Source organism: Salmo trutta, unplaced genomic scaffold (assembly GCF_901001165.1).
Source record: "Salmo trutta unplaced genomic scaffold, fSalTru1.1, whole genome shotgun sequence".
Classification (NCBI taxonomy): Eukaryota; Metazoa; Chordata; class Actinopteri; order Salmoniformes; family Salmonidae; genus Salmo; species Salmo trutta.
The window spans coordinates 166,356-193,529 of NW_021822750.1; the positions used below are offsets into that span (position 1 = coordinate 166,356).

Sequence of the window (27,174 nt, forward strand, 5' to 3'; positions counted from 1 at the left end):
TTATAGTGTTGACTTTAAAATGAGGCCTACAGGGGTGTTCCACATAAAACATACCTGATGATTGTCCCCTTGTAGAAAGGAGAAGAAATTCAGATCTGTGAATAAAACACGGACCAAACACAACATTCAGTCATTCATTTTATTCACAATGGACCATGATCAGTACAGGTTCAACTGACTCAGTCAGACAACTTAGTGTTTACTGTATCCAGGGGCATTCTGGTCTCCACAGACCCTGAAGAGACTCCTGAAGAAATGTGTCGAGGCAGTGTGTAGTAGTAGGTTGGTGTGTGTGTGTGTGGTTGTGTATGTGTATGTTACCTGTGAGCTGGTTTGGGGCGTGGTAGTATGGACGGTAGTCCTGGATGAGGGGAGGTACAGGGGGGATGTAGCTGGTGTCCACAGACGGCATGCTGGGGGTCCGGCTCACTGGGGACACCTGGTGGTGCAGGTTCAACACTCTGCAAACAAACAGACACACAGCACAGAGAAAGAGACAGAGAGAATATTAAACACACACAGAGGTGTGTGAGAGGTGCGAGAGAGGGGCGAGAGATGAGAGGGGTGAGAGAGGTGAGAGAGAGGGGTGAGAGGTGAGAGATGTGGAAGGGGTATGAGGGGTGAGAGGGGAGGGAGGCGAGATTGGTGCGAGGTGTATTGGTGGAGGTGGGCCTCACCCCTTGTTGACGATGGGAGGCGAGGTGGGGGACAGGGAGGGGCAGGGCCTCTTGAGGGGCGGTTGGTCATCATCGTCGTCCTCTGAGGAGCTGTCCAGGGTTAGGTCGATGACCTCCACCTTCATCCTACTGCTGCCCCCGTTGTGGGACGACGAGCTCCTCTGCTCCCCTACCGCCGACCGATGCAAGCCTGGGGGAGAGAGACACGTGAATCATGGCTTCAATCAATCAATCAATCAAATGTATCTATATAGCTAGCCTATTTTGCAGTGATTTACACACCCCAGCCTAGAGTAAGTGGCAACACAGTGGAATAGTCATGAGACATATAGTGTAATGAAAACAAGCCAGGATAATATCATCCAATACAACGAGAGACACTGGGTTTGCAGCCTGTTGTTCCAGCACTGTTCTAACACACATTCTTATACAAATCAAGGTCCAATGAACAGAGTGGAGTCAGGTATGTTAAAAGCTGCAGGGCTGGACCAAAAGCCTGCCCTTACACACCGCCTCTCTCACCTTCCAGTCCGTTGCTGTAGGAGGCTGACGAGACCTCCTGTACTTCCTTCTTTGTCCTCATGGGGGCCCAGTAGCCATCCTCCTTAAACTGGATCTCATCACAGTCTACACAGCTGTTCAGGATCTCCATAAACAACCTGGACAAGACAGAGACACAGAAACAACAGTGTGAAGGTATACTGTACATGCAATGTCTTCACGTTGTGTTACAGTCATTGTGTGTAGTGTTATTCATGTTGTTTACTTGGTGTGTGTAAATACATCTATACACTACAGATTGTATAGCATAGAAAAGACCATCTGAATTTCTCCTGTAGGAATGAATAGAGTGTACCCGTATACAGTATAACTGAATAGAGTGGACCCGTATACAGTATAACTGAATAGAGTGGACCCGTATACAGTATAACTGAATAGAGTGGACCCGTATACAGTATAACTGAATAGAGTGGACCCGTATACAGTATAACTGAATAGAGTGGACTTGTATACAGTATAACTGAATAGAGTGGACCCGTATAACTGAATAGAGTGGACCCGTATACAGTATAACTAAATAGAGTGTACCCGTATACAGTATAACTGAATAGAGTGTACCCGTATACAGTATAACTGAATAGAGTGGACCCGTATACAGTATAACTGAATAGAGTGGACCCGTATACAGTATAACTGAATAGAGTGGACCCGTATACAGTATAACTGAATAGAGTGGACTTGTATACAGTATAACTGAATAGAGTGGACCCGTATACAGTATAACTGAATAGAGTGGACCCGTATACAGTATAACTGAATAGAGTGGACCCGTATACAGTATAACTGAATAGAGTGGACCCGTATACAGTATAACTGAATAGAGTGGACCCGTATACAGTATAACTGAATAGAGTGGACCCGTATACAGTATAACTGAATAGAGTGGACTTGTATACAGTATAACTGAATAGAGTGGACCCGTATACAGTATAACTGAATAGAGTGGACTTGTATACAGTATAACTGAATAGAGTGGACCCGTATACAGTATAACTGAATAGAGTGGACCCGTATACAGTATAACTGAATAGAGTGGACCCGTATACAGTATAACTGAATAGAGTGGACCCGTATACAGTATAACTGAATAGAGTGGACTTGTATACAGTATAACTGAATAGAGTGGACCCGTATACAGTATAACTGAATAGAGTGGACTTGTATACAGTATAACTGAATAGTGGACCCGTATACAGTATAACTGAATAGAGTGGACCCGTATACAGTATAACTGAATAGAGTGGACCCGTATACAGTATAACTGAATAGAGTGGACTTGTATACAGTATAACTGAATAGAGTGGACCCGTATACAGTATAACTGAATAGAGTGGACCCGTATACAGTATAACTGAATAGAGTGGACCCGTATACAGTATAACTGAATAGAGTGGACCCGTATACAGTATAACTGAATAGAGTGGACCCGTATACAGTATAACTGAATAGAGTGGACCCGTATACAGTATAACTGAATAGAGTGGACCCGTATACAGTATAACTGAATAGAGTGGACCCGTATACAGTATAACTGAATAGAGTGGACTTGTATACAGTATAACTGAATAGAGTGGACCCGTATACAGTATAACTGAATAGAGTGGACTTGTATACAGTATAACTGAATAGAGTGGACCCGTATACAGTATAACTGAATAGAGTGGACCCGTATACAGTATAACTGAATAGAGTGGACCCGTATACAGTATAACTGAATAGAGTGGACCCGTATACAGTATAACTGAATAGAGTGGACTTGTATACAGTATAACTGAATAGAGTGGACCCGTATACAGTATAACTGAATAGAGTGGACTTGTATACAGTATAACTGAATAGAGTGGACCCGTATACAGTATAACTGAATAGAGTGGACCCGTATACAGTATAACTGAATAGAGTGGACCCGTATACAGTATAACTGAATAGAGTGGACTTGTATACAGTATAACTGAATAGAGTGGACCCGTATACAGTATAACTGAATAGAGTGGACCCGTATACAGTATAACTGAATAGAGTGGACCCGTATACAGTATAACTGAATAGAGTGGACCCGTATACAGTATAACTGAATAGAGTGGACTTGTATACAGTATAACTGAATAGAGTGTACTTGTATACAGTATAACTGAATAGAGTGTACCCGTATACAGTATAACTGAATAGAGTGGACTTGTATACAGTATAACTGAATAGAGTGTACCCGTATACAGTATAACTGAATAGAGTGGACCTGTATACAGTATAACTGAATAGAGTGGACTTGTATACAGTATAACTGAGAAGGTTGTTTATGTACATACTGTGGGTCAACTAGCGGAATCCCGCCCTATGGTTTGATGTGACTATCTGGATTCAGTACCATTTCATGTTTGAAGAACACAACCACAGACCGTTCAACTCAACAACCCCCCAGCTAAGCACAAATTCATGTGGCTAATCAACTATTCTCAACTTCCTGTTTATTTTGATCACTGCTCACCCAAAATGTCACCCTATGGGTGAATATTGAATTTGTGCAGAAAAATAAGTTGGTTACAACTGGGGCCATGTAAGGAATTGTTGGGCTACACATTTTAAACCCACAGGTCACCATCTTATGTGACCATTAAAGTCTGAAACTGGGCACAGAAAATAAACAAACTAAACCCAGAGGAATATAAAGTGGTCAGTGGCACGTTCCCGGATGATGTGCTTCTTTCGAGCATAAAATTAAGAAAAAACAAAATTGTAGGGGCAGATCCCGCCGCAAGTTTCTGTGATACGGTATAATAACATAGATGTATACAGTATACACAGTGCCTTCAGAAAGTATTCATACCCCTTGACTTATTCCACATTTTGTTGTATTACAGCCTGAATTCAAAATGGATTAAATAGATTTTTTTCCCCTCACCCACATAAAATACGCCATAATGACATCACAATACCCCATAATGACATCATAATATGCCATAATGACATCCCAATACCCCATAATGACATCACAATACGCCATAATGACATCACAATACCCCACAATGACAAAGTGAAAACATGTTTTTAGACATTTTTGCACATTTATTGAAAATGAAATATAGAAATATCTCACTTACATAAGTATTCACACCCCTGAGTCAATACTATGCAGAAGCTCCTTTGGCAGTGATTACAGTAGAGTCTTTCTGGGTAAGTCTCTACGAGCTGTGAGTCATTCTGGGTTAGTCTCTAAGAGATTTCCACACCTGGATTGTGCAACATTTTTCCATTATTCTTTTCAAAATTCTTCAAGCTCTGTCAAATTGGTTGTTGATCATTGCTAGACAACCATTTTCAGGTCTTGCTATATATTTTCAAGAAGATTTAAGTCAAAACTGTAACTTGCCCACTCGAACATTCACTGTCTTCTTGGTAAGCAACTCCAGTGTAGATTTGGCCTGGTGTTTTTGTCCTACTAAAAGGTGAATTCATCTCTGATGGAAAGCAGACTGAACCTGGTTTTCCTCTAGGATTTTGCCTGTGTTTAGCGCCATTGAGCTTATTTTGTATCCTGAAATACTCCCCCAGTCCTTAACGATTACAAGCATACCCATAACATGATGCAGCCACCACTATGCTTGAAAATATGGAGAGTGGTAACTCAGTAATGTGTTGTATTGAATTTGCCCCAAACATAACACTTTGCATTCAGGACAAAAATATAATTGCTTTGCAACATTGTTTGTATTATTACTTTAGTGCCGTGTTGCAAACAGGAACCATGTTTTGGAATATTTTTATTCTGTACAGACTTCCTTCATTTCATTCTGTTAATTAGGTTATTATTGTGGTGTAACTACAATGTTGTTGATCCATCCTCAGTTTTCTCTTATCACAGCCATTAAAATCTGTAACTGTTTTAAAGTCACCATTGGCCTCATGGTGAAATCCCTGAGCGGTTTCCTTCCTCTCCGGCAACTGAGTTAGGAAGGACACCTGTATCTCTGTAGTGACTGGGTGTATTGATACACCATCCAAAGTGTAATTACTAACTTTACCATGCTCAAAGGGATATTCAACGTCTGCTTTTTAAATTTTTTTACCCATCTACCTATAGGTGCCCTTCTTTGCAAGGCATTGGAAAATTTCTCTAGTCTTTGTGGTTGAATCTGTGTTTGAAATTCACTGCTCAACTGAGGGACCTTACAGATAATTGTATGTGTGGGGTACAGAGATGAGGTAGTCATTCATGTTAAACACTATTATTGTACACAGAGTGAGTCCATGCAACTTATTATGTGACTTGTTAAGCACATTTTTACTCCTGAACATATTTAGGCTTGTCATAACAAAGGGGTTTTAATACTTACTGACTCAAGACATTTCAGCTTTTCATTTTTTATTAATTACTACAAATAAAAAAAAACATACTTCCACTTTGACCTTACGGGGTATTGTGTGTAGGCCAGTGACAAACAATTGTAAATGTAATCCATTTTAAATTCAGGCTGTAACACAACAACATGTGGAATAAGTGAAGGGGCATGACTCCTTTCTGAAAGGCCTGTAGGACCACTATGTTCTGTATTAAATAGAGACACTAAGAGCTGGTACAGAGTTGTGGGTCTCACCCGTCAATGATGAGATGTTCGTAGGGGGCTTTCTTATCACAGACGGGACAAACCCAGGTGGGTTTCTTCTCATTCATCTGGATGTACAGCGTAGCGTCAAAACACTGCAGGTGGGAACACGTCAGCGCCCGGCATGGGATCATCAGACGCATCTTCCCCAGCTGCACACACACACACACGCCACAGACATAGCAGTTAAGCGGTGATAGGGGTATTGAGACAAGTCGGGACACACACAGTAAAGTACAGTAATAGAGGTATTAAGACAGAGTGTGTGTGTTTACCGGACAGAGCAGCGACACACGCAGGCTGGTGGTGGCGATTTCACTGTCTGGATCTGCCGTTAGCTTCTCTTTGACTGCAGGGGGACAGAGAACAGCATGAAGAAGCAGCAGGGATCATGACCACCTATACAACATCTGCACAACCATCTACAGTAGATGAACACTTCACATGGAATATAGTACAGAGCTCCAAGACAATACAGGACAAGGCTAGCGTGGTTTAAACAGGCCAGAACTAAGTATGTAGCTAGATACATTTGTGTCATGGACCCGTTCAGTCAGATCCATAGATATACATTTAACCTAGCATGCTAACAGCGCTAACAGTGTAAATAGTGTGTCGTCCTGGCAACCCTTACTGAGTGCTCTGGAATGGTCTGGGTTCCTGATGCCTTTGGACCGTAGTCTCTGCAACAGTACTGTGGACGACTGCTGCTTGACCAGGTAAACCGCCATAGAGTAGCTCTGAAAACACAGAAGGTGCTGTAGGGTTGTTAAAATCACTCTCCTTTTCATCCAGATCACTGCACTTTTCTACGCACTTTTATTCATGTGTTTTTGCCCCATTGTTGTTATCAAACCAAACATTATTTATACAGCACATTTCTTACAGGAGTAAATTCTAAGTGCTTAAAACCTAAAATAAATTGGCCTCCCGAGTGGTGTAGACGTCTAAGGCATCTGTATCGCAGTGCTTGAGGCGCAACTACAGACCCGGGTTCGATCCCGGGCTGTGTCGCAGCCGTCCGCGACCGGGAGACCCATGAGGCGGTGCACAATTGGCCCAGTGTCCTCCGGGTTAGGGGAGGGTTTGGCCGTCAGGGATGTCCTTGTCCCATCGTGCACTAGCGACTCCTGTGGCGGGCCGGGCGCAGTGCACACTGACACGGTCGCCAGGTGTACGGTGTTTCCTCCGACACATTGGTGCGGATGGCTTCCGGGTTAAGTGGGTATTGTGTCAAGAAGCAGTGCTACTAGGCGGGGTTGTGTTTTGGAGGACACATGGCTCTCGAACTTTCGCCTCTCCCGAGTCCGTACGGGAGTTGCAACGATGGGACAAGACTGCAACTACCAATTGGATACCACGAAATTGGGGAGAAAAAGGGGCAATAATATTTAAAAATAATTAAAATATATATATTTTTAATAAAAAAAAATAAAAAAATAAAAAAATAATAATAATAAATAGGTCAGAAAGATATAAAACTAAACGTTTTCTAGAAATTTTTACAATTAAGATAGACAATAATCAAATGAAGAGAATTTTAAATGTATCATCATATCTTACCCTTCCAACCTCTGAGGTCCAAGACACCACGATGGTGTTGGGGACTGTGGTGGATAGTCTGACCACTGAGGTAATGTTGATGGGCCGGCTGGGGCGCTTCGGCTCCACACCATTTTTCGTTGGAGGAAGATAGCCCTGAGAGGGGGGGGGGAGAGAGAGAGAGAGAGAGAGAAAGAGAGAGAGAGAGAGAGAGAGAGAGAGAGAGAGAGAGAAAAAGGTCACATTCCATATCTCAATCAACTGTTTACTGTCATTGAAGGTATGGTTTGTGTTTAAATAGGAATACTGTACAGTGTGTAACTAGGAGTACTGTACAGTGTGTAACCAGGAGTACTGTACAGTGTGTAACTAGGAGTACTGTACAGTGTGTAACCGGCAGTACTGAACAGTGTGTAACTAGGAGTACTGTACAGTGTGTAACCAGGAGTACTGTACAGTGTGTAACCAGGAGTACTGTACAGTGTGTAACCAGGAGTACTGTACAGTGTGTAACTATGAGTACTGTACGGTGTGTAACCAGGAGAACTGTACAGTGTGTAACTAGGAGTACTGTACAGTGTGTAACTAGGAGTACTGTACAGTGTGTAACTAGGAGTACTGTACAGTGTGTAACTAGGAGTACTGTACAGTGTGTAACCAGGAGTACTGTACAGTGTGTAACTAGGAGTACTGTACAGTGTGTAACCAGGAGTACTGTACAGTGTGTAACTAGGAGTACTGTACAGTGTGTAACTAGGAATACTGTACAGTGTGTAACCAGGAGTACTGTACAGTGTGTAACCAGGAGTACTGTACAGTGTGTAACTAGGAGTACTGTACAGTGTGTAACTAGGAGTACTGTACAGTGTGTAACCAGGAGTACTGTACAGTGTGTAACTAGGAGTACTGTACAGTGTGTAACTAGGAGTACTGTACAGTGTGTAACCAGGAGTACTGTACAGTGTGTAACCGGCAGTACTGTACAGTGTGTAACCAGGAGTACTGTACAGTGTGTAACTAGGAGTACTGTACAGTGTGTAACTAGTAGAACTGTACAGTGTGTAACTAGGAGTACTGTACAGTGTGTAACTAGGAGTACTGTACAGTGTGTAACTAGGAGTACTGTACAGTGTGTAACTAGGAGTACTGTACAGTGTGTAACCAGGAATACTGTACAGTGTGTAACTAGTAGAACTGTACAGTGTGTAACCAGGAGTACTGTACAGTGTGTAACTAGTAGAACTGTACAGTGTGTAACTAGGAGTACTGTACAGTGTGTAACTAGGAGTACTGTACAGTGTGTAACTAGGAGTACTGTACAGTGTGTAACCAGGAGTACTGTACAGTGTGTAACCAGGAATACTGTACAGTGTGTAACTAGGAGTACTGTACAGTGTGTAACTAGGAGTACTGTACAGTGTGTAACTAGGAGTACTGTACAGTGTGTAACTAGGAGTACTGTATAGTGTGTAACTAGGAGTACTGTACAGTGTGTAACCAGGAGAACTGTACAGTGTGTAACTAAAAGTACTGTACAGTGTGTAACTAGTAGAACTGTACAGTGTGTAACTAGGAGTACTGTACAGTGTGTAACTAGGAGTACTGTACAGTGTGTAACCAGGAGTACTGTACAGTGTGTAACTAGGAGTACTGTACAGTGTGTAACCAGGAATACTGTACAGTGTGTAACCAGGAGTACTGTACAGTGTGTAACTAGGAGTACTGTACAGTGTGTAACTAGGAGTACTGTACAGTGTGTAACTAGGAGTACTGTACAGTGTGTAACCAGGAGTACTGTACAGTGTGTAACCAGGAGTACTGTACAGTGTGTAACCAGGAATACTGTACAGTGTGTAACCAGGAGTACTGTACAGTGTGTAACCAGGAGTACTGTACAGTGTGTAACCAGGAGTACTGTACAGTGTGTAACCAGGAGTACTGTACAGTGTGTAACCAGGAGTACTGTATAGTGTGTAACTAGGAGTACTGTACAGTGTGTAACTAGGAGTACTGTACAGTGTGTAACTAGGAGTACTGTACAGTGTGTAACTAGTAGAACTGTACAGTGTGTAACCAGGAGTACTGTACAGTGTGTAACTAGGAGTACTGTACAGTGTGTAACCAGGAGTACTGTACAGTGTGTAACTAGGAGTACTGTACAGTACAGTGTAGTGTGTAACTAGGAGTACTGTACAGTGTGTAACCAGGAGTACTGTACAGTGTGTAACTAGGAGTACTGTACAGTGTGTAACCAGGAGTACTGTACAGTGTGTAACTAGGAGTACTGTACAGTGTGTAACCAGGAGTACTGTACAGTGTGTAACTAGGAGTACTGTACAGTGTGTAACCAGGAGTACTGTACAGTGTGTAACTAGGAGTACTGTACAGTGTGTAACCAGGAGTACTGTACAGTGTGTAACCAGGAGTACTGTACAGTGTGTAACTAGGAGTACTGTACAGTGTGTAACTAGGAGTACTGTACAGTGTGTAACTAGGAATACTGTACAGTGTGTAACTAGGAGTACTGTACAGTGTGTAACTAGGAGTACTGTACAGTGTGTAACTAGGAATACTGTACAGTGTGTAACTAAGAGTACTGTACAGTGTGTAACTAGGAGTACTGTACAGTGTGTAACTAGGAGTACTGTACAGTGTGTAACTAGGAGTACTGTACAGTGTGTAACTAGGAGTACTGTACAGTGTGTAACCAGGAGTACTGTACAGTGTGTAACTAGGAGTACTGTACAGTGTGTAACCAGGAGTACTGTACAGTGTGTAACCAGGAGTACTGTACAGTGTGTAACTAGGAGTACTGTACAGTGTGTAACTAGGAGTACTGTACAGTGTGTAACTAGGAGTACTGTACAGTGTGTAACCAGGAGTACTGTACAGTGTGTAACTATGAGTACTGTACAGTGTGTAACCAGGAGAACTGTACAGTGTGTAACTAGGAGTACTGTACAGTGTGTAACCAGGAGTACTGTACAGTGTGTAACCAGGAGTACTGTACAGTGTGTAACTATGAGTACTGTACAGTGTGTAACCAGGAGAACTGTACAGTGTGTAACCAGGAGTACTGTACAGTGTGTAACCAGGAATACTGTACAGTGTGTAACTAGGAGTACTGTACAGTGTGTAACCAGGAGTACTGTACAGTGTGTAACCAGGAGTACTGTACAGTGTGTAACCAGGAGTACTGTACAGTGTGTAACCAGGAGTACTGTACAGTGTGTAACTAGGAGTACTGTACAGTGTGTAACTAGGAGTACTGTACAGTGTGTAACCAGGAGTACTGTACAGTGTGTAACCAGGAATACTGTACAGTGTGTAACTAGGAGTACTGTACAGTGTGTAACTAGGAGTACTGTACAGTGTGTAACTAGGAGTACTGTACAGTGTGTAACCAGGAGTACTGTACAGTGTGTAACTATGAGTACTGTACAGTGTGTAACCAGGAGAACTGTACAGTGTGTAACTAGGAGTACTGTACAGTGTGTAACCAGGAGTACTGTACAGTGTGTAACCAGGAGTACTGTACAGTGTGTAACCAGGAGAACTGTACAGTGTGTAACCAGGAGAACTGTACAGTGTGTAACTAGGAGTACTGTACAGTGTGTAACTAGGAGTACTGTACAGTGTGTAACTAGGAGTACTGTACAGTGTGTAACTAGGAGTACTGTACAGTGTGTAACTAGGAGTACTGTACAGTGTGTAACTAGGAGTACTGTACAGTGTGTAACTAGGAGTACTGTACAGTGTGTAACTAGGAGTACTGTACAGTGTGTAACTAGGAGTACTGTACAGTGTGTAACCAGGAGTACTGTACAGTGTGTAACTAGGAGTACTGTACAGTGTGTAACCAGGAGTACTGTACAGTGTGTAACTAGGAGTACTGTACAGTGTGTAACTAGGAGTACTGTACAGTGTGTAACTAGGAGTACTGTACAGTGTGTAACTAGGAGTACTGTACAGTGTGTAACCAGGAGTACTGTACAGTGTGTAACTAGGAGTACTGTACAGTGTGTAACTAGTAGAACTGTACAGTGTGTAACCAGGAGTACTGTACAGTGTGTAACCAGGAGTACTGTACAGTGTGTAACTAGGAGTACTGTACAGTGTGTAACTAGGAGTACTGTACAGTGTGTAACTAGGAGTACTGTACAGTGTGTAACTAGGAGTACTGTACAGTGTGTAACTAGGAGTACTGTACAGTGTGTAACTAGGAGTACTGTACAGTGTGTAACCAGGAGTACTGTACAGTGTGTAACTAGGAGTACTGTACAGTGTGTAACTAGTAGAACTGTACAGTGTGTAACTAGGAGTACTGTACAGTGTGTAACTAGGAGTACTGTACAGTGTGTAACCAGGAGTACTGTACAGTGTGTAACCAGGAATACTGTACAGTGTGTAACTAGGAGTGCTGTACAGTGTGTAACTAGGAGTACTGTACAGTGTGTAACTAGGAGTACTGTACAGTGTGTAACTAGGAATACTGTACAGTGTGTAACCAGGAGTACTGTACAGTGTGTAACCAGGAGTACTGTACAGTGTGTAACTAGGAGTACTGTACAGTGTGTAACTAGGAGTACTGTACAGTGTGTAACCAGGAGAACTGTACAGTGTGTAACCAGGAGTAACCAGGAGTACTGTACAGTGTGTAACCAGGAGTACTGTACAGTGTGTAACCAGGAGTACTGTACAGTGTGTAACCAGGAGTACTGTATAGTGTGTAACTAGGAGTACTGTACAGTGTGTAACCAGGAGAACTGTACAGTGTGTAACTAAAAGTACTGTACAGTGTGTAACTAGGAGTACTGTACAGTGTGTAACCAGGAGTACTGTACAGTGTGTAACTAGGAGTACTGTACAGTGTGTAACCGGCAGTACTGAACAGTGTGTAACTAGGAATACTGTACAGTGTGTAACTGGCAGTACTGAACAGTGTGTAACTAGGAATACTGTACAGTGTGTAACCAGGAGTACTGTACAGTGTGTAACTAGGAGTACTGTACAGTGTGTAACTAGGAGTACTGTACAGTGTGTAACTAGGAGTACTGTACAGTGTGTAACCAGGAGTACTGTACAGTGTGTAACCAGGAGTACTGTACAGTGTGTAACTAGGAGTACTGTACAGTGTGTAACCAGGAGTACTGTACAGTGTGTAACCAGGAGTACTGTACAGTGTGTAACCAGGAGTACTGTACAGTGTGTAACTAGGAGTACTGTACAGTGTGTAACTAGGAGTACTGTACAGTGTGTAACTAGGAGTACTGTACAGTGTGTAACCAGGAGTACTGTACAGTGTGTAACCAGGAGTACTGTACAGTGTGTAACTAGGAGTACTGTACAGTGTGTAACCAGGAGTACTGTACAGTGTGTAACTAGGAGTACTGTACAGTGTGTAACTAGGAGTACTGTATAGTGTGTAACTAGGAGTACTGTACAGTGTGTAACCAGGAGTACTGTACAGTGTGTAACTAGGAATACTGTACAGTGTGTGGAGTTGTGTTTCTTACCGGGAGGTTGCATGGCTTCCCGTTCACCTTCACACACAGATTGGGCGGAAAGTGGTCTTCCTGAGGACAACTCGTCTCAGAGAGACAAAACCTGCAGACAGACAGACAGACAGACAGACAGACAGGACCATGTCAACCATAATGGGCAGATTGCAATGAAGACTGGCCATTAGATTATGGCCAGCTGATCTCTCGGTAAAGCATCAATACGTGCTAAATTCACCTGTACAGCTGATCTCAATTGCAACCAGCATTGCCCACCCCCTAACCCCTCCCTAAGACAGATGTCAGGGTTATGTTTCCACCCCCTAACCCATGGGTGTCAAACTCTGGCCCGGTAATTATATTTGGCCCGCGAGACAATACCAAATTACTACTAGAGCTGGCCCGCCGGTATTATACAGCGCATTCACCGCTAATACTACGAATCCCATAATGCTCTGCTGTTGTTTTCGCGCGCCAATCAGGACAGGACCCAAAACAATGCCCTCTCCTCTGTGACAGTAGTCATAGCAACATAGACGCTACAACAGTCAGCGCGCTATCCCTTCCCAAAAATGGCGAAAATGGGCACATCAGATTAGATCAGTGTGCAATAATTAACGTTTTCTTTGTGCACTTTTTCTTGCTACAAGGCATGGGCTTGAATGGTTGATTAATTTATTATCATTTTATTTGTAAAATTATTAGCCAGTGGAAAAAGTTTATTTTGGAATTTAAATCAGAAGGCTGCAAATAGAAAAGAGGCATACGATTTTATTTAAATTTAATTTATTTAATAAATGAATGCCATTGATGTGTTTTTTCATTTGAAATTCGATTTTGCATGTCTCCACTATTAAATTATATATTGTATGGTAATAAGTGATGCTTGTTCCATATTCAATGTTAAAGCAAAACTTGTTTGGGTCCATATTAAAAGGTTCATTTGTTCAATGTTGGCCCGCGACTTTGTTCAGGTTTTACATTTTGGCCCACTGGGTATTTGAGTTTGACACCCCTGACATAGATACTAACAGAGTGGTGTTGGTGTTAGTATATAGATACTAACAGAGTGGTGTTGGTGCTAGTACATAGATACTAACAGAGTGGTGTTGGTGTTAGTATATAGATACTAACAGAGTGGTGTTGGTGCTAGTACATAGATACTAACAGAGTGGTGTTGGTGCTAGTATATAGATACTAACAGAGTGGTGTTGGTGTTAGTATATAGATACTAACAGAGTGGTGTTGGTGTTAGTATATAGATACTAACAGAGTGGTGTTGGTGCTAGTACATAGATACTAACAGAGTGGTGTTGGTGCTAGTACATAGATACTAACAGAGTGGTGTTGGTGTTAGTATATAGATACTAACAGAGTGGTGTTGGTTCTAGTACATAGATACTAACAGAGTGGTGTTGGTGTTAGTATATAGATACTAACAGAGTAGTGTTGGTGTTAGTATATAGATACTAACAGAGTAGTGTTGGTGCTAGTACATAGATACTAACAGAGTGGTGTTGGTGCTAGTACATAGATACTAACAGAGTAGTGTTGGTGCTAGTACATAGATACTAACAGAGTGGTGTTGGTGCTAGTACATAGATACTAACAGAGTGGTGTTGGTGCTAGTATATAGATACTAACAGAGTGGTGTTGGTGCTAGTACATAGATACTAACAGAGTGGTGTTGGTGTTAGTATATAGATACTAACAGAGTGGTGTTGGTGCTAGTACATAGATACTAACAGAGTGGTGTTGGTGTTAGTATATAGATACTAACAGAGTAGTGTTGGTGCTAGTACATAGATACTAACAGAGTGGTGTTGGTGCTAGTACATAGATACTAACAGAGTGGTGTTGGTGCTAGTACATAGATACTAACAGAGTGGTGTTGGTGCTAGTATATAGATACTAACAGAGTGGTGTTGGTGCTAGTATATAGATACTAACAGAGTTGTGTTGGTGATAGTACATAGATACTAACAGAGTGGTGTTGGTGCTAGTACATAGATACTAACAGAGTGGTGTTGGTGTTAGTATATAGATACTAACAGAGTGGTGTTGGTGCTAGTACATAGATACTAACAGAGTGGTTTTGGTGCTAGTACATAGATACTAACAGAGTTGTGTTGGTGATAGTACATAGATACTAACAGAGTGGTGTTGGTGTTAGTATATAGATACTAACAGAGTAGTGTTGGTGCTAGTACATAGATACTAACAGAGTGGTGTTGGTGCTAGTATATAGATACTAACAGAGTGGTGTTGGTGTTAGTACATAGATACTAACAGAGTGGTGTTGGTGTTAGTATATAGATACTAACAGAGTGGTGTTGGTGCTAGTACATAGATACTAACAGAGTGGTGTTGGTGTTAGTATATAGATACTAACAGAGTGGTGTTGGTGCTAGTACATAGATACTAACAGAGTGGTGTTGGTGTTAGTATATAGATACTAACAGAGTGGTGTTGGTGCTAGTACATAGATACTAACAGAGTGGTGTTGGTGTTAGTATATAGATACTAACAGAGTGGTGTTGGTGCTAGTACATAGATACTAACAGAGTGGTGTTGGTGCTAGTACATAGATACTAACAGAGTGGTGTTGGTGTTAGTATATAGATACTAACAGAGTGGTGTTGGTGCTAGTACATAGATACTAACAGAGTGGTGTTGGTGCTAGTATATAGATACTAACAGAGTGGTGTTGATTCTAGTACATAGATACTAACAGAGTGGTGTTGGTGTTAGTATATAGATACTAACAGAGTGGTGTTGGTGCTAGTACATAGATACTAACAGAGTGGTGTTGGTGCTAGTATATAGATACTAACAGAGTGGTGTTGATTCTAGTACATAGATACTAACAGAGTGGTGTTGGTGCTAGTACATAGATACTAAAAGATTGGTGTTGGTGCTAGTATATAGATACTAACATAGTGGTGTTGGTGCTAGTACATAGATACTAACAGAGTGGTGTTGGTGCTAGTACATAGATACAGAGTGGTGTTGGTGCTAGTACATAGATACTAACAGAGTGGTGTTGGTGCTAGTATATAGATACTAACAGAGTGGTGTTGGTGCATGTATATAGATACTTACAGAGTGGTGTTGGTGCTAGTACATCGATACTAACAGAGTGGTGTTGGTGCTAGTACATAGATACTAACAGAGTGGTGTTGGTGCTAGTATATAGATACTAACAGAGTGGTGTTGATTCTAGTACATAGATACTAACAGAGTGGTGTTGGTGCTAGTATATAGATACTAACAGAGTGGTGTTGGTGCTAGTACATAGATACTAACAGAGTGGTGTTGGTGCTAGTACATAGATACTAACAGAGTGGTGTTGGTGTTAGTATATAGATACTAACAGAGTGGTGTTGGTGCTAGTACATAGATACTAACAGAGTGGTGTTGGTGCTAGTATATAGATACTAACAGAGTAGTGTTGGTGCTAGTACATAGATACTAACAGAGTGGTGTTGGTGCTAGTACATAGATACTAACATAGTGTTGGTGTTAGTATATAGATACTAACAGAGTGGTGTTGGTGCTAGTACATAGATACTAACAGAGTGGTGTTGGTGTTAGTATATAGATACTAACAGAGTAGTGTTGGTGCTAGTACATAGATACTAACAGAGTGGTGTTGGTGCTAGTATATAGATACTAACAGAGTGGTGTTGGTGTTAGTATATAGATACTAACAGAGTGGTGTTGGTGTTAGTATATAGATACTAACAGAGTGGTGTTGGTGTTAGTATATAGATACTAACAGAGTGGTGTTGGTGCTAGTACATAGATACTAACAGAGTGGTGTTGGTGTTAGTATATAGATACTAACAGAGTGGTGTTGGTGCTAGTACATAGATACTAACAGAGTGGTGTTGGTGCTAGTACATAGATACTAACAGAGTGGTGTTGGTGTTAGTATATAGATACTAACAGAGTGGTGTTGGTGTTAGTATATAGATACTAACAGAGTGGTGTTGGTGTTAGTATATAGATACTAACAGAGTGGTGTTGGTGTTAGTATATAGATACTAACAGAGTGGTGTTGGTGCTAGTACATAGATACTAACAGAGTGGTGTTGGTGTTAGTATATAGATACTAACAGAGTAGTGTTGGTGCTAGTACATAGATACTAACAGAGTGGTGTTGGTGCTAGTACATAGATACTAACAGAGTGGTGTTGGTGCTAGTACATAGATACTAACAGAGTGGTGTTGGTGCATGTATATAGATACTTACAGAGTGGTGTTGGTGCTAGTACATAGATACTAACAGAGTGGTGTTGGTGTTAGTATATAGATACTAACAGAGTGGTGTTGGTGCTAGTACATAGATACTAACAGAGTGGTGTTGGTGTTAGTATATAGATACTAACAGAGTGGTGTTGGTGCTAGTACATAGATACTAACAGAGTGGTGTTGGTGCTAGTACATAGATACTAACAGAGTGGTGTTGGTGCTAGTACATAGATACTAACAGAGTGGTGTTGGTGCATGTATATAGATACTTACAGAGTGGTGTTGGTGCTAGTACATAGATACTAACAGAGTGGTGTTGGTGTTAGTATATAGATACTAACAGAGTGGTGTTGGTGCTAGTACATAGATACTAACAGAGTGGTGTTGGTGTTAGTATATAGATACTAACAGAGTGGTGTTGGTGCTAGTACATAGATACTAACAGAGTGGTGTTGGTGTTAGTATATAGATACTAACAGAGTGATGTTGGTGCTAGTACATAGATACTAACAGAGTGGTGTTGGTGCTAGTACATAGATACTAACAGAGTGGTGTTGGTGTTAGTATATAGATACTAACAGAGTGATGTTGGTGCTAGTACATAGATACTAACAGAGTGGTGTTGGTGTTAGTATATAGATACTAACAGAGTAGTGTTGGTGCTAGTACATAGATACTAACAGAGTGGTGTTGGTGCTAGTACATAGATACTAACAGAGTGGTGTTGGTGCTAGTACATAGATACTAACAGAGTGGTGTTGGTGTTAGTATATAGATACTAACAGAGTAGTGTTGGTGCTAGTACATAGATACTAACAGAGTGGTGTTGGTGCTAGTACATAGATACTAACAGAGTGTTGTTGGTGCTAGTACATAGATACTTACACCGTGTTGTTGGTGCTAGTCTATAGATACTAACAGAGTGGTGTTGGTGCTAGTACATAGATACTAACAGAGTGGTGTTGGTGTTAGTATATAGATACTAACAGAGTGGTGTTGGTGCTAGTACATAGATACTAACAGATGTCAGGGTTATGTTACCACCCCCTAACCCCCCCCTAAGACAGATGTCAGGGTTATGTTACCACCCCCTAACCCCTCCCTAAGACAGATGTCAGGGTTATGTTACCACCCCCTAACCCCCCCCCTAAGACAGATGTCAGGGTTATGTTACCACCCCCTAACCCCCCCTAAGACAGATGTCAGGGTTATGTTACCACCCCCTAACCCCTCCCTAAGACAGATGTCAGGGTTATGTTACCACCCCCTAACCCCCCCCTAAGACAGATGTCAGGGTTATGTTACCACCCCCTAACCCCCCCTAAGACAGATGTCAGGGTTATGTTACCACCCCCTAACCCCTCCCTAAGACAGATGTCAGGGTTATGTTACCCCCCCCCTAACCCCCCCCTAAGACAGATGTCAGGGTTATGTTACCACCCCCTAACCCCTCCCTAAGACAGATGTCAGGGTTTATGTTACCACCCCCTAACCCCTCCCTAAGACAGATGTCAGGGTTATGTTACCACCCCCTAACCCCTCCCTAAGACAGATGTCAGGGTTATGTTACCACCCCCTAACCCCTCCCTAAGACAGATGTCAGGGTTATGTTACCACCCCCTAACCCCCCCCCCCCCTAAGACAGATGTCAGGGTTATGTTTCCACCCCCTAACCCCCCCCCTAAGACAGATGTCAGGGTTATGTTTCCACCCCCTAACCCCCCCCCTAAGACAGATGTCAAGGTTATGTTTCCACCCCCTAACCCCCCCCCTAAGACAGATGTCAGGGTTATGTTTCCACCCCCTAACCCCCCCTAAGACAGATGTCAGGGTTATGTTTCCACCCCCTAACCCCCCCCTAAGACAGATGTCAGGGTTATGTTTCCACTCCCTAACCCCTCCCTAAGACAGATGTCAGGGTTATGTTACCACCCCCTAACCCCCCCCCCCCTAAGACAGATGTCAGGGTTATGTTTCCACCCCCTAAGACAGATGTCAGGGTTATGTTACCACCCCCTAACCCCCCCTAAGACAGATGTCAGGGTTATGTTTCCACCCCCTAACCCCCCCCCCTAAGACAGATGTCAGGGTTATGTTTCCAGGTAACAGCCATTTCCTCTGTCTAGTATAAAGCAAGGTAACAGCCATTTCCTCTGTCTAGTATAAAGCAAGGTAACAGCCATTCCTCTGTCTAGTATAAAGCATGGTAACAGCCATTGTAACAGCCATTCCTCTGTCTAGTATAAAGCAAGGTAACAGCCATTTCCTCTGTCTAGTATAAAACAAGGTAACAGCCATTTCCTCTGTCTAGTATAAAGCATGGTAACAGCCATTTCCTCTGTCGAGTATAAAGCAAGGTAAAGCCATTTCCTCTGTCGAGTATAAAACAAGGTAACAGCATTTCCTCTGTCTAGTAGAAAGCAAGGTAACAGCCATTTCCTCTGTCTAGTAAAAGCAAGGTAACAGCCATTCCTCTGTCTAGTATAAAGCAAGGTACAGCCATTTCCTCTGTCTAGTATAAAGCAAGGTAACAGCCATTTCCTCTGTCTAGTATAAGCAAGGTAACAGCCATTCCTCTGTCGAGTATAAAGCAAGGTAACAGCCATTTCCTCTGTCTAGTATAAAACAAGGTAACAGCCATTTCCTCTGTCTAGTATAAAGCAAGGTAACAGCCATTTCCTCTGTCTAGTATAAAGCAAGGTAACAGCCATTTCCTCTGTCTAGTATAAAGCAAGGTAACAGCCATTTCCTCTGTCTAGTATAAAGCAAGGTAACAGCCATTCATCTGTCTAGTATAAAGCAAGGTAACAGCCATTTCCTCTGTCTAGTATAAAGCACAAGGTAACAGCCATTTCCCTCTGTCTAGTATAAAACAAGGTAACAGCCATTTCCTCTGTCTAGTATAAAGCAAGGTAACAGCCATTTCCTCTGTCTAGTATAAGCAAGGTAACAGCCATTTCCTCTGTCTAGTATAAGCAAGGTAACAGCCCATTTCCTCTGTCTAGTATAAAGCAAGGTAACAGCCATTTCCTCTGTCTAGTATAAAGCAAGGTAACAGCCATTTCCTCTGTCTAGTATAAAGCAAGGTATTAAGCAAGGTACCCATTTCCTCTGTCTAGATTAAAGCAAGGTAACAGCCATTTCCTCTGTCCTAGTATAAAGCAGGTACAGCCATTTCCTCTGTCGAGTATAAAGCAAGGTTAACAAGCCATTTACCCTCTGGTCTAGTAAAAGCAAGGTAACAGCCATTCCTCTGTCGAGGATAAAAGCAAGGGAACAGCCATTGCCTCTGTCAGTATAAAGCAAGGTAACAGCCAATTTCCTCTGTCTAGTTCCATTTTCCTCTGTCTAGTATAAAGCAAGGTAACAGCCATTTCCTCTGTCTAGTATAAAGCAAGGTAACAGCCATTTCCTCTGTCTAGTATAAAGCACAAGGTAACAGCCATTTCCTCTGTCTAGTATAAAGCAAGGTAACAGCCTTCCTTAGTATAAGCAAGGTAACAGCCATTCCTCTGTCTAGTATAAAGCAAGGTAACAGCCATTTCCTCTGTCTAGTATATAAAGCAAGGTAACAGCCATTTCCTCTGTCTAGTATAAAGCAAGGTAACAGCCATTTCCTCTGTCTAGTATAAAGCAAGGTAACAGCCATTTCCTCTGTCTAGTATAAAGCAAGGTAACAGCCATTTCCCTCTGTCTAGTATAAAGCAGGTAACAGCCATTTCCTCTGTCTAGTATAAACAAGGTAACAGCCATTTCCTCTGTCTAGTATAAAGCAAGGTAACCGCCATTTCCTCTGTCTAGTATAAAGCAAGGTAACAGCCATTTCCTCTGTCTAGTATAAAGCAAGGTAACAGCCATTTCCTCTGTCGAGTATTATAAAGCAAGGTAACAGCCATTTCTTGTCTAGTATAAAGCAAGGAAACAGCCATTTCCTCTGTCTAGTATAAAGCAAGGTAAAAGCCATTTCCTCTGTCTAGTATAAAGCAAGGTAACAGCCATTTCCTCTGTCTAGTATAAAGCAAGGTAACAGCCATTTCCTCTGTCTAGTATAAACAAGGTAACAGCCATTTCCTCTGTCTAGTATAAAGCAAAGGTAACAGCCATTTCCTCTGTCTAGTATAAAACAAGGTAACAGCCATTCCTTGTCTAGTATAAGCAAGGTAACAGCCATTTCCTCTGTCTAGTATAAAGCAAGGTAACAGCCATTCTCTGTCCTAGTATAAAGCAAGGTAACAGCCATTTCCTCTGTCTAGTATAAAGCAAGGTAACAGCCATTTCCTCATGTCTAGTATAAAACAAGGTAACAGCCATTCCTCTGTCTAGTATAAAGCAAGGTAACAGCCATTTCCTCTGTCTAGTATAAAGCAAGGTAACAGCCATTTCCTCTGTCTAGTATAAAGCAAGGTAACAGCCATTTCCTCTGTCTAGTATAAAACAAGGTAACAGCCATTTCCTCTGTCTAGTATAAAGCAAGGTAACAGCCATTTCCTCTGTCTAGTATAAAGCAAGGTAACAGCCATTTCCTCTGTCTAGTATAAAGCAAGGTAACAGCCATTTCCTCTGTCTAGTATAAAGCAAGGTAACAGCCATTTCCTCTGTCTAGTATAAACAAGGTAACAGCCATTCCTCTGTCTAGTATAAAGCAAGGTAACAGCCATTTCCTCTGTCTAGTATAAAGCAAGGTAACAGCCATTTCCTCTGTCTAGTATAAAGCAGGTAACAGCCATTTCCTCTGTCTAGTATAAAGCAAGGTAACAGCCATTTCCTCTGTCTAGTATAAAGCAAGGTAACAGCCATTTCCTCTGTCTAGTATAAAGCAAGGTAACAGCCATTTCCTCTGTCTAGTATAAAGCAAGGTAACAGCCATTTCCTCTGTCTAGTATAAAGCAAGGTAACAGCCATTTCCTCTGTCTAGTATAAAGCAAGGTAACAGCCATTTTCCTCTGTCTAGTATAAAGCAAGGTAACAGCCATTTCCTCTGTCTAGTATAAAGCAAGGTAACAGCCATTTCCTCTGTCTAGTATAAAGCAAGGTAACAGCCATTTCCTCTGTCTAGTATAAAGCAAGGTAACAGCCATTCCTCTGTCTAGTATAAAGCAAGGTAACAGCCATTTCCTCTGTCTAGTATAAAGCAAGGTAACAGCCATTTCCTCTGTCTAGTATAAAGCAAGGTAACAGCCATTTCCTCTGTCTAGTATAAAGCAAGGTAACAGCCATTTCCTCTGTCTAGTATAAAGCAAGGTAACAGCCATTCCTCTGTCGAGTATAAAGCAAGGTAACAGCCATTTCCTCTGTCTAGTATAAAGCAAGGTAACAGCCATTTCCTCTGTCTAGTATAAAGCAAGGTAACAGCCATTTCCTCTGTCTAGTATAAAGCAAGGTAACAGCCATTTCCTCTGTCGAGTATAAAGCAAGGTAACAGCCATTTCCTCTGTCTAGTATAAAGCAAGGTAACAGCCATTTCCTCTGTCGAGTATAAAGCAAGGTAACAGCCATTTCCTCTGTCTAGTATAAAGCAAGGTAACAGCCATTTCCTCTGTCTAGTATAAAGCAAGGTAACAGCCATTTCCTCTGTCTAGTATAAAGCAAGGTAACAGCCATTTCCTCTGTCTAGTATAAAGCAAGGTAACAGCCATTTCCTCTGTCTAGTATAAAACAAGGTAACAGCCATTTCCTCTGTCTAGTATAAAGCAAGGTAACAGCCATTTCCTCTGTCTAGTATAAAGCATGGTAACAGCCATTTCCTCTGTCTAGTATAAAGCAAGGTAACAGCCATTTCCTCTGTCTAGTATAAAGCAAGGTAACAGCCATTTCCTCTGTCTAGTATAAAACAAGGTAACAGCCATTTCCTCTGTCTAGTATAAAGCAAGGTAACAGCCATTTCCTCTGTCGAGTATAAAGCAAGGTAACAGCCATTTCCTCTGTCTAGTATAAAGCAAGGTAACAGCCATTTCCTCTGTCTAGTATAAAGCAAGGTAACAGCCATTTCCTCTGTCTAGTATAAAACAAGGTAACAGCCATTTCCTCTGTCTAGTATAAAGCAAGGTAACAGCCATTTCCTCTGTCTAGTATAAAGCAAGGTAACAGCCATTTCCTCTGTCTAGTATAAAGCAAGGTAACAGCCATTTCCTCTGTCTAGTATAAAGCAGGGTATATTGATCAGGATATATATTGATCAGGACCTACATAGTGGGAGGATATATTGATCAGGATATATATTGATCAGGACCAACATAGTGGGAGGATATATTGATCAGGATATATATTGATCAGGACCTACATAGTGGGAGGATATATTGATCAGGATATATATTGATCAGGACCAACATAGTGGGAGGATATATTGGTCAGGATATATATTGATCAGGACCAACATAGTGGGAGGATATATTGGTCAGGACCTACATAGTAGGAGGATATATTGATCAGGATCTACATAGTGGGAGGATATTTTGATCAGGATATATATTGATCAGGACCAACATAGTGGGAGGATATATTGGTCAGGATCTACATAGTGGGAGGATAAATTGATCAGGATATATATTGATCAGGATATACACTGCTCAAAAAAATAAAGGGAACACTAAAATAACACATCCTAGATCTGAATGAAATAAATAATCTTATTAAATACTTTTTTCTTTACATAGTTGAATGTGCTGACAACAAAATCACAAAAATAATCAATGGAAATCCAATTTATCAACCCATGGAGATCTGGATTTGGAGTCACACTCAAAATTAAAGTGGAAAACCACACTACAGGCTGATCCAACTTTGATGTAATGTCCTTAAAACAAGTAAAAATGAGGCTCAGTAGTGTGTGTGGCCTCCACGTGCCTGTATGACCTCCCTACAACGCCTGGGCATGCTCCTGATGAGGTGGGGGATGGTCTCCTGAGGGATCTCCTCCCAGACCTGGACTAAAGCATCCGCCAACTCCTGGACAGTCTGTGGTGCAACGTGGCGTTGGTGGATGGAGCGAGACATGATGTCCCAGATGTGCTCAATTGGATTCAGGTCTGGGGAACGGGCGGGCCAGTCCATAGCATCAATGCCTTCCTCTTGCAGGAACTGCTGACACACTCCAGCCACATGAGGTCTAGCATTGTCTTGCATTAGGAGGAACCCAGGGCCAACCGCACCAGCATATGGTCTCACAAGGGGTCTGAGGATCTCATCTCGGTACCTAATGGCAGTCAGGCTACCTCTGGCGAGCACATGGAGGGCTGTGCGGCCCCCCAAAGAAATGCCACCCCACACCATGACTGACCCACCGCCAAACCGGTCATGCTGGAGGATGTTGCAGGCAGCAGAACGTTCTCCACGGCGTCTCCAGACTCTGTCACATCTGTCACATGTGCTCAGTGTGAACCTGCTTTCATCTGTGAAGAGCACAGGGCGCCAGTGGCGAATTTGCCAATCTTGGTGTTCTCCCCCACCTGTGGACGTTGGGCCCTCATACCACCCTCATGGAGTCTGTTTCTGACCGTTTGAGCAGACACATACACATTTGTGGCCTGCTGGAGGTCATTTTGCAGGGCTCTGGCAGTGCTCCTCCTGCTCCTCGCACAAAGGCGGAGGTAGCGGTCCTGCTGCTGGGTTGTTGCCCTTCTACGGCCTCCTCCACGTCTCCTGATGTACTGGCCTGTCTCCTGGTAGCGCCTCCATGCTCTGGACACTACGCTGACAGACACAGCAAACCTTCTTGCCACAGCTCGCATTGATGTGCCATCCTGGATGAGCTGCACTACCTGAGCCACTTGTGTGGGTTGTAGACTCCGTCTCATGCTACCACTAGAGTGAAAGCACCGCCAGCATTCAAAAGTGACCAAAACATCAGCCAGGAAGCATAGGAACTGAGAAGTGGTCTGTGGTCACCACCTGCAGAACCACTCCTTTATTGGGGGTGTCTTGCTAATTGCCTATAATTTCAACCTGTTGTCTATTGCATTTGCACAACAGCATGTGAAATGTATTGTCAATCAGCGTTGCTTCCTAAGTGGACAGTTTGATTTCACAGAAGTGTGATTGACTTGGAGTTACATTGTGTTGTTTAAATGTTCCCTTTATTTTTTTGAGCAGTGTATATTGATCAGGACCTCCTAGCAGTAGAACAATGAGCTCTATCAACTTACCGTAACTGAACTTGTACTGTGAAGTCACATTTGGTCCCCGAGATGTCCCTGAAAAACACAAGACGGACATTTAGGCTACCCAATGGAATCTGGAGTATTAATACAACATGGTAGGGTACATGGTAGTATAAGGTAAATGGTAGTATAGGGTACATGGTCGTATATGGTACATGGTAGTATAGGGTACATGGTAGGGTAGAGGGTAGGTAGGGTACATAGAAGGGTAGAGGTAAGGTAGGGTACGTTGGTAGGGTACATGGTAATATAGGGTACATGGTAGAGTAAAGGGTAGGCAGGGTACGTTGGTAGTACAGGGTACATGGTAGGGTAAAGGGTAGGTAGGGTACGTTGGTAGTACAGGGTACATGGTAGGGTAGAGGGTAGGTAGGGTACGTTGGTAGGGTAAAAGGTAGTATGGGGTACGTTGGTAGGGTAGAGGGTAGGAAAGGTACTTTGGTAGGGTACAAGGTACTAAAGCATACATGGTAGGGTAGAGGGTAGGTAGGGTACATTGGTAGGGTACATGGCAGTATGGAGTACATGGTAGTGTAGAGGGTAGGTAGGGTAGATGGTAGGTAGGGTACGTTGGTAGGGTACGTTGGTAGTATAGGGTACATGGTAGGGTAGACAGTAGGTAGGCTACATTGGTAGGGTGATGGTAGTATAGAGTACATGGTAGGGTACATGGTAGTATAGGGTACATTGTAGGGTAGAAGGTAGGTAGGGTACATGGTAGTATAGGGTACATGGTAGGTTAGGGGGTAGGTAGGGTACGTTGATAAGGTACATGGTAGTATAGGGTACATGGTAGGATAGAGGGTAGGGAGGGTACGTTGGTAGTATAGGGTCCATGGTAGTATAGGGTACATGGTAGGGTAGAGAATAGTATAGGGTACATGGTAGGATAGAGGGCAGGGGGGGTACGTTGGTAGGGAAGAGGGTAGGCAGGGTACGTTGGTTGGGTACATGGTAGTACAGGGTACATGGTAGGGTAGGGTGAATTGTGGTAGGAGGGGGATAGGCAGAGTGCGTTGGTAGGGTAGAGGGTAGGTAGGGTACATGGTAGTATAGGGTATATGGTAGGGTTGAGGGTAGGTAGGGTACATGGTAGTACAGGGTACATGGTAGGGTAGAGGGTAGAGGGTAGGTAGGGTATATGGTAGTACAGGGTAGGCAGGGTACATTGGTAGGGTACATGGTAGGGTAGAGGGTAGGCAGGGTACGTTGGTAGGGTATATGGTAATATAGGGTACATGGTAGGGTAGAGGGTAGGTAGGGTACATGGTAGTACAGGGTACATGGTAGGGTAGATGGTAGGGTAGAGTGTAGGCAGGGTATGTTGGTAGGGTATATGGTAATATAGGGTACATGGTAGGGTAGAGGGTAGGTAGGGTACATGGTAGTACAGGGTACATGGTAGGGTAGAGGGTAGGGTAGACAGGGTACGTTGGTAGGGTACATGGTAGGGTAGAGGGTAGGCAGGGTTCGTTGGTTGGGTAGAGGGTAGGCAGTGTAGGTTGGTAGGGTACATGGTTGTATAGGGTACGTGGTAGGCTGGAGGGTAGGATTGGGTACATTGCTAGGGTACATGGTAGTACAGGGTACATGATAGGGTTGAGGGTAGGCAGGGTACGTTGGGTAGGGTACATTGTAATACAGGGTACATGGTAGGGTAGGTTGGTAGGGTCCATGGTAGTATAGGGTACATGGTAGGGTAGAGAGTAGAATAGGGTACATGGTAGGATAGAGGGTAGGGAGGGTACGTTGGTAGGGTAGAGGGTAGGCAGGGTACGTTGGTAGGGTAGAGGGTAGGCAGGGTACGTTGGTAGGGTACATGGTAGGATAGAGGGTAGGGAGGGTACGTTGGTAGGGTACATGGTAGGATAGAGGGTAGGGA

General features: G+C 42.7%; 1 protein-coding gene across 3 annotated transcripts in view; it reads right to left on the reverse strand.

The window, feature by feature from the left end:
• LOC115184157 (E3 SUMO-protein ligase PIAS1) overlaps nt 1–27,174 on the reverse strand; it is a 37,016-nt gene that overhangs the window by 2,191 nt on the left and 7,651 nt on the right. For 2 of the 3 annotated variants that reach the window (XM_029745157.1, XM_029745156.1), the window contains exons 3-12: nt 25,278–25,325; nt 12,898–12,988; nt 7,403–7,537; nt 6,474–6,597; nt 6,115–6,188; nt 5,831–5,991; nt 1,200–1,336; nt 678–867; nt 322–461; nt 55–95 (exon numbers count right to left, since the gene is read on the reverse strand). In XM_029745157.1, coding sequence (XP_029601017.1) covers nt 55–95; nt 322–461; nt 678–867; nt 1,200–1,336; nt 5,831–5,991; nt 6,115–6,188; nt 6,474–6,597; nt 7,403–7,537; nt 12,898–12,988; nt 25,278–25,325 — 1,141 coding nt within the window. The remainder of the gene's footprint in view (nt 1–54; nt 96–321; nt 462–677; nt 868–1,199; nt 1,337–5,830; nt 5,992–6,114; nt 6,189–6,473; nt 6,598–7,402; nt 7,538–12,897; nt 12,989–25,277; nt 25,326–27,174) is intronic. The other variant, XM_029745158.1, reaches the window with a different exon arrangement.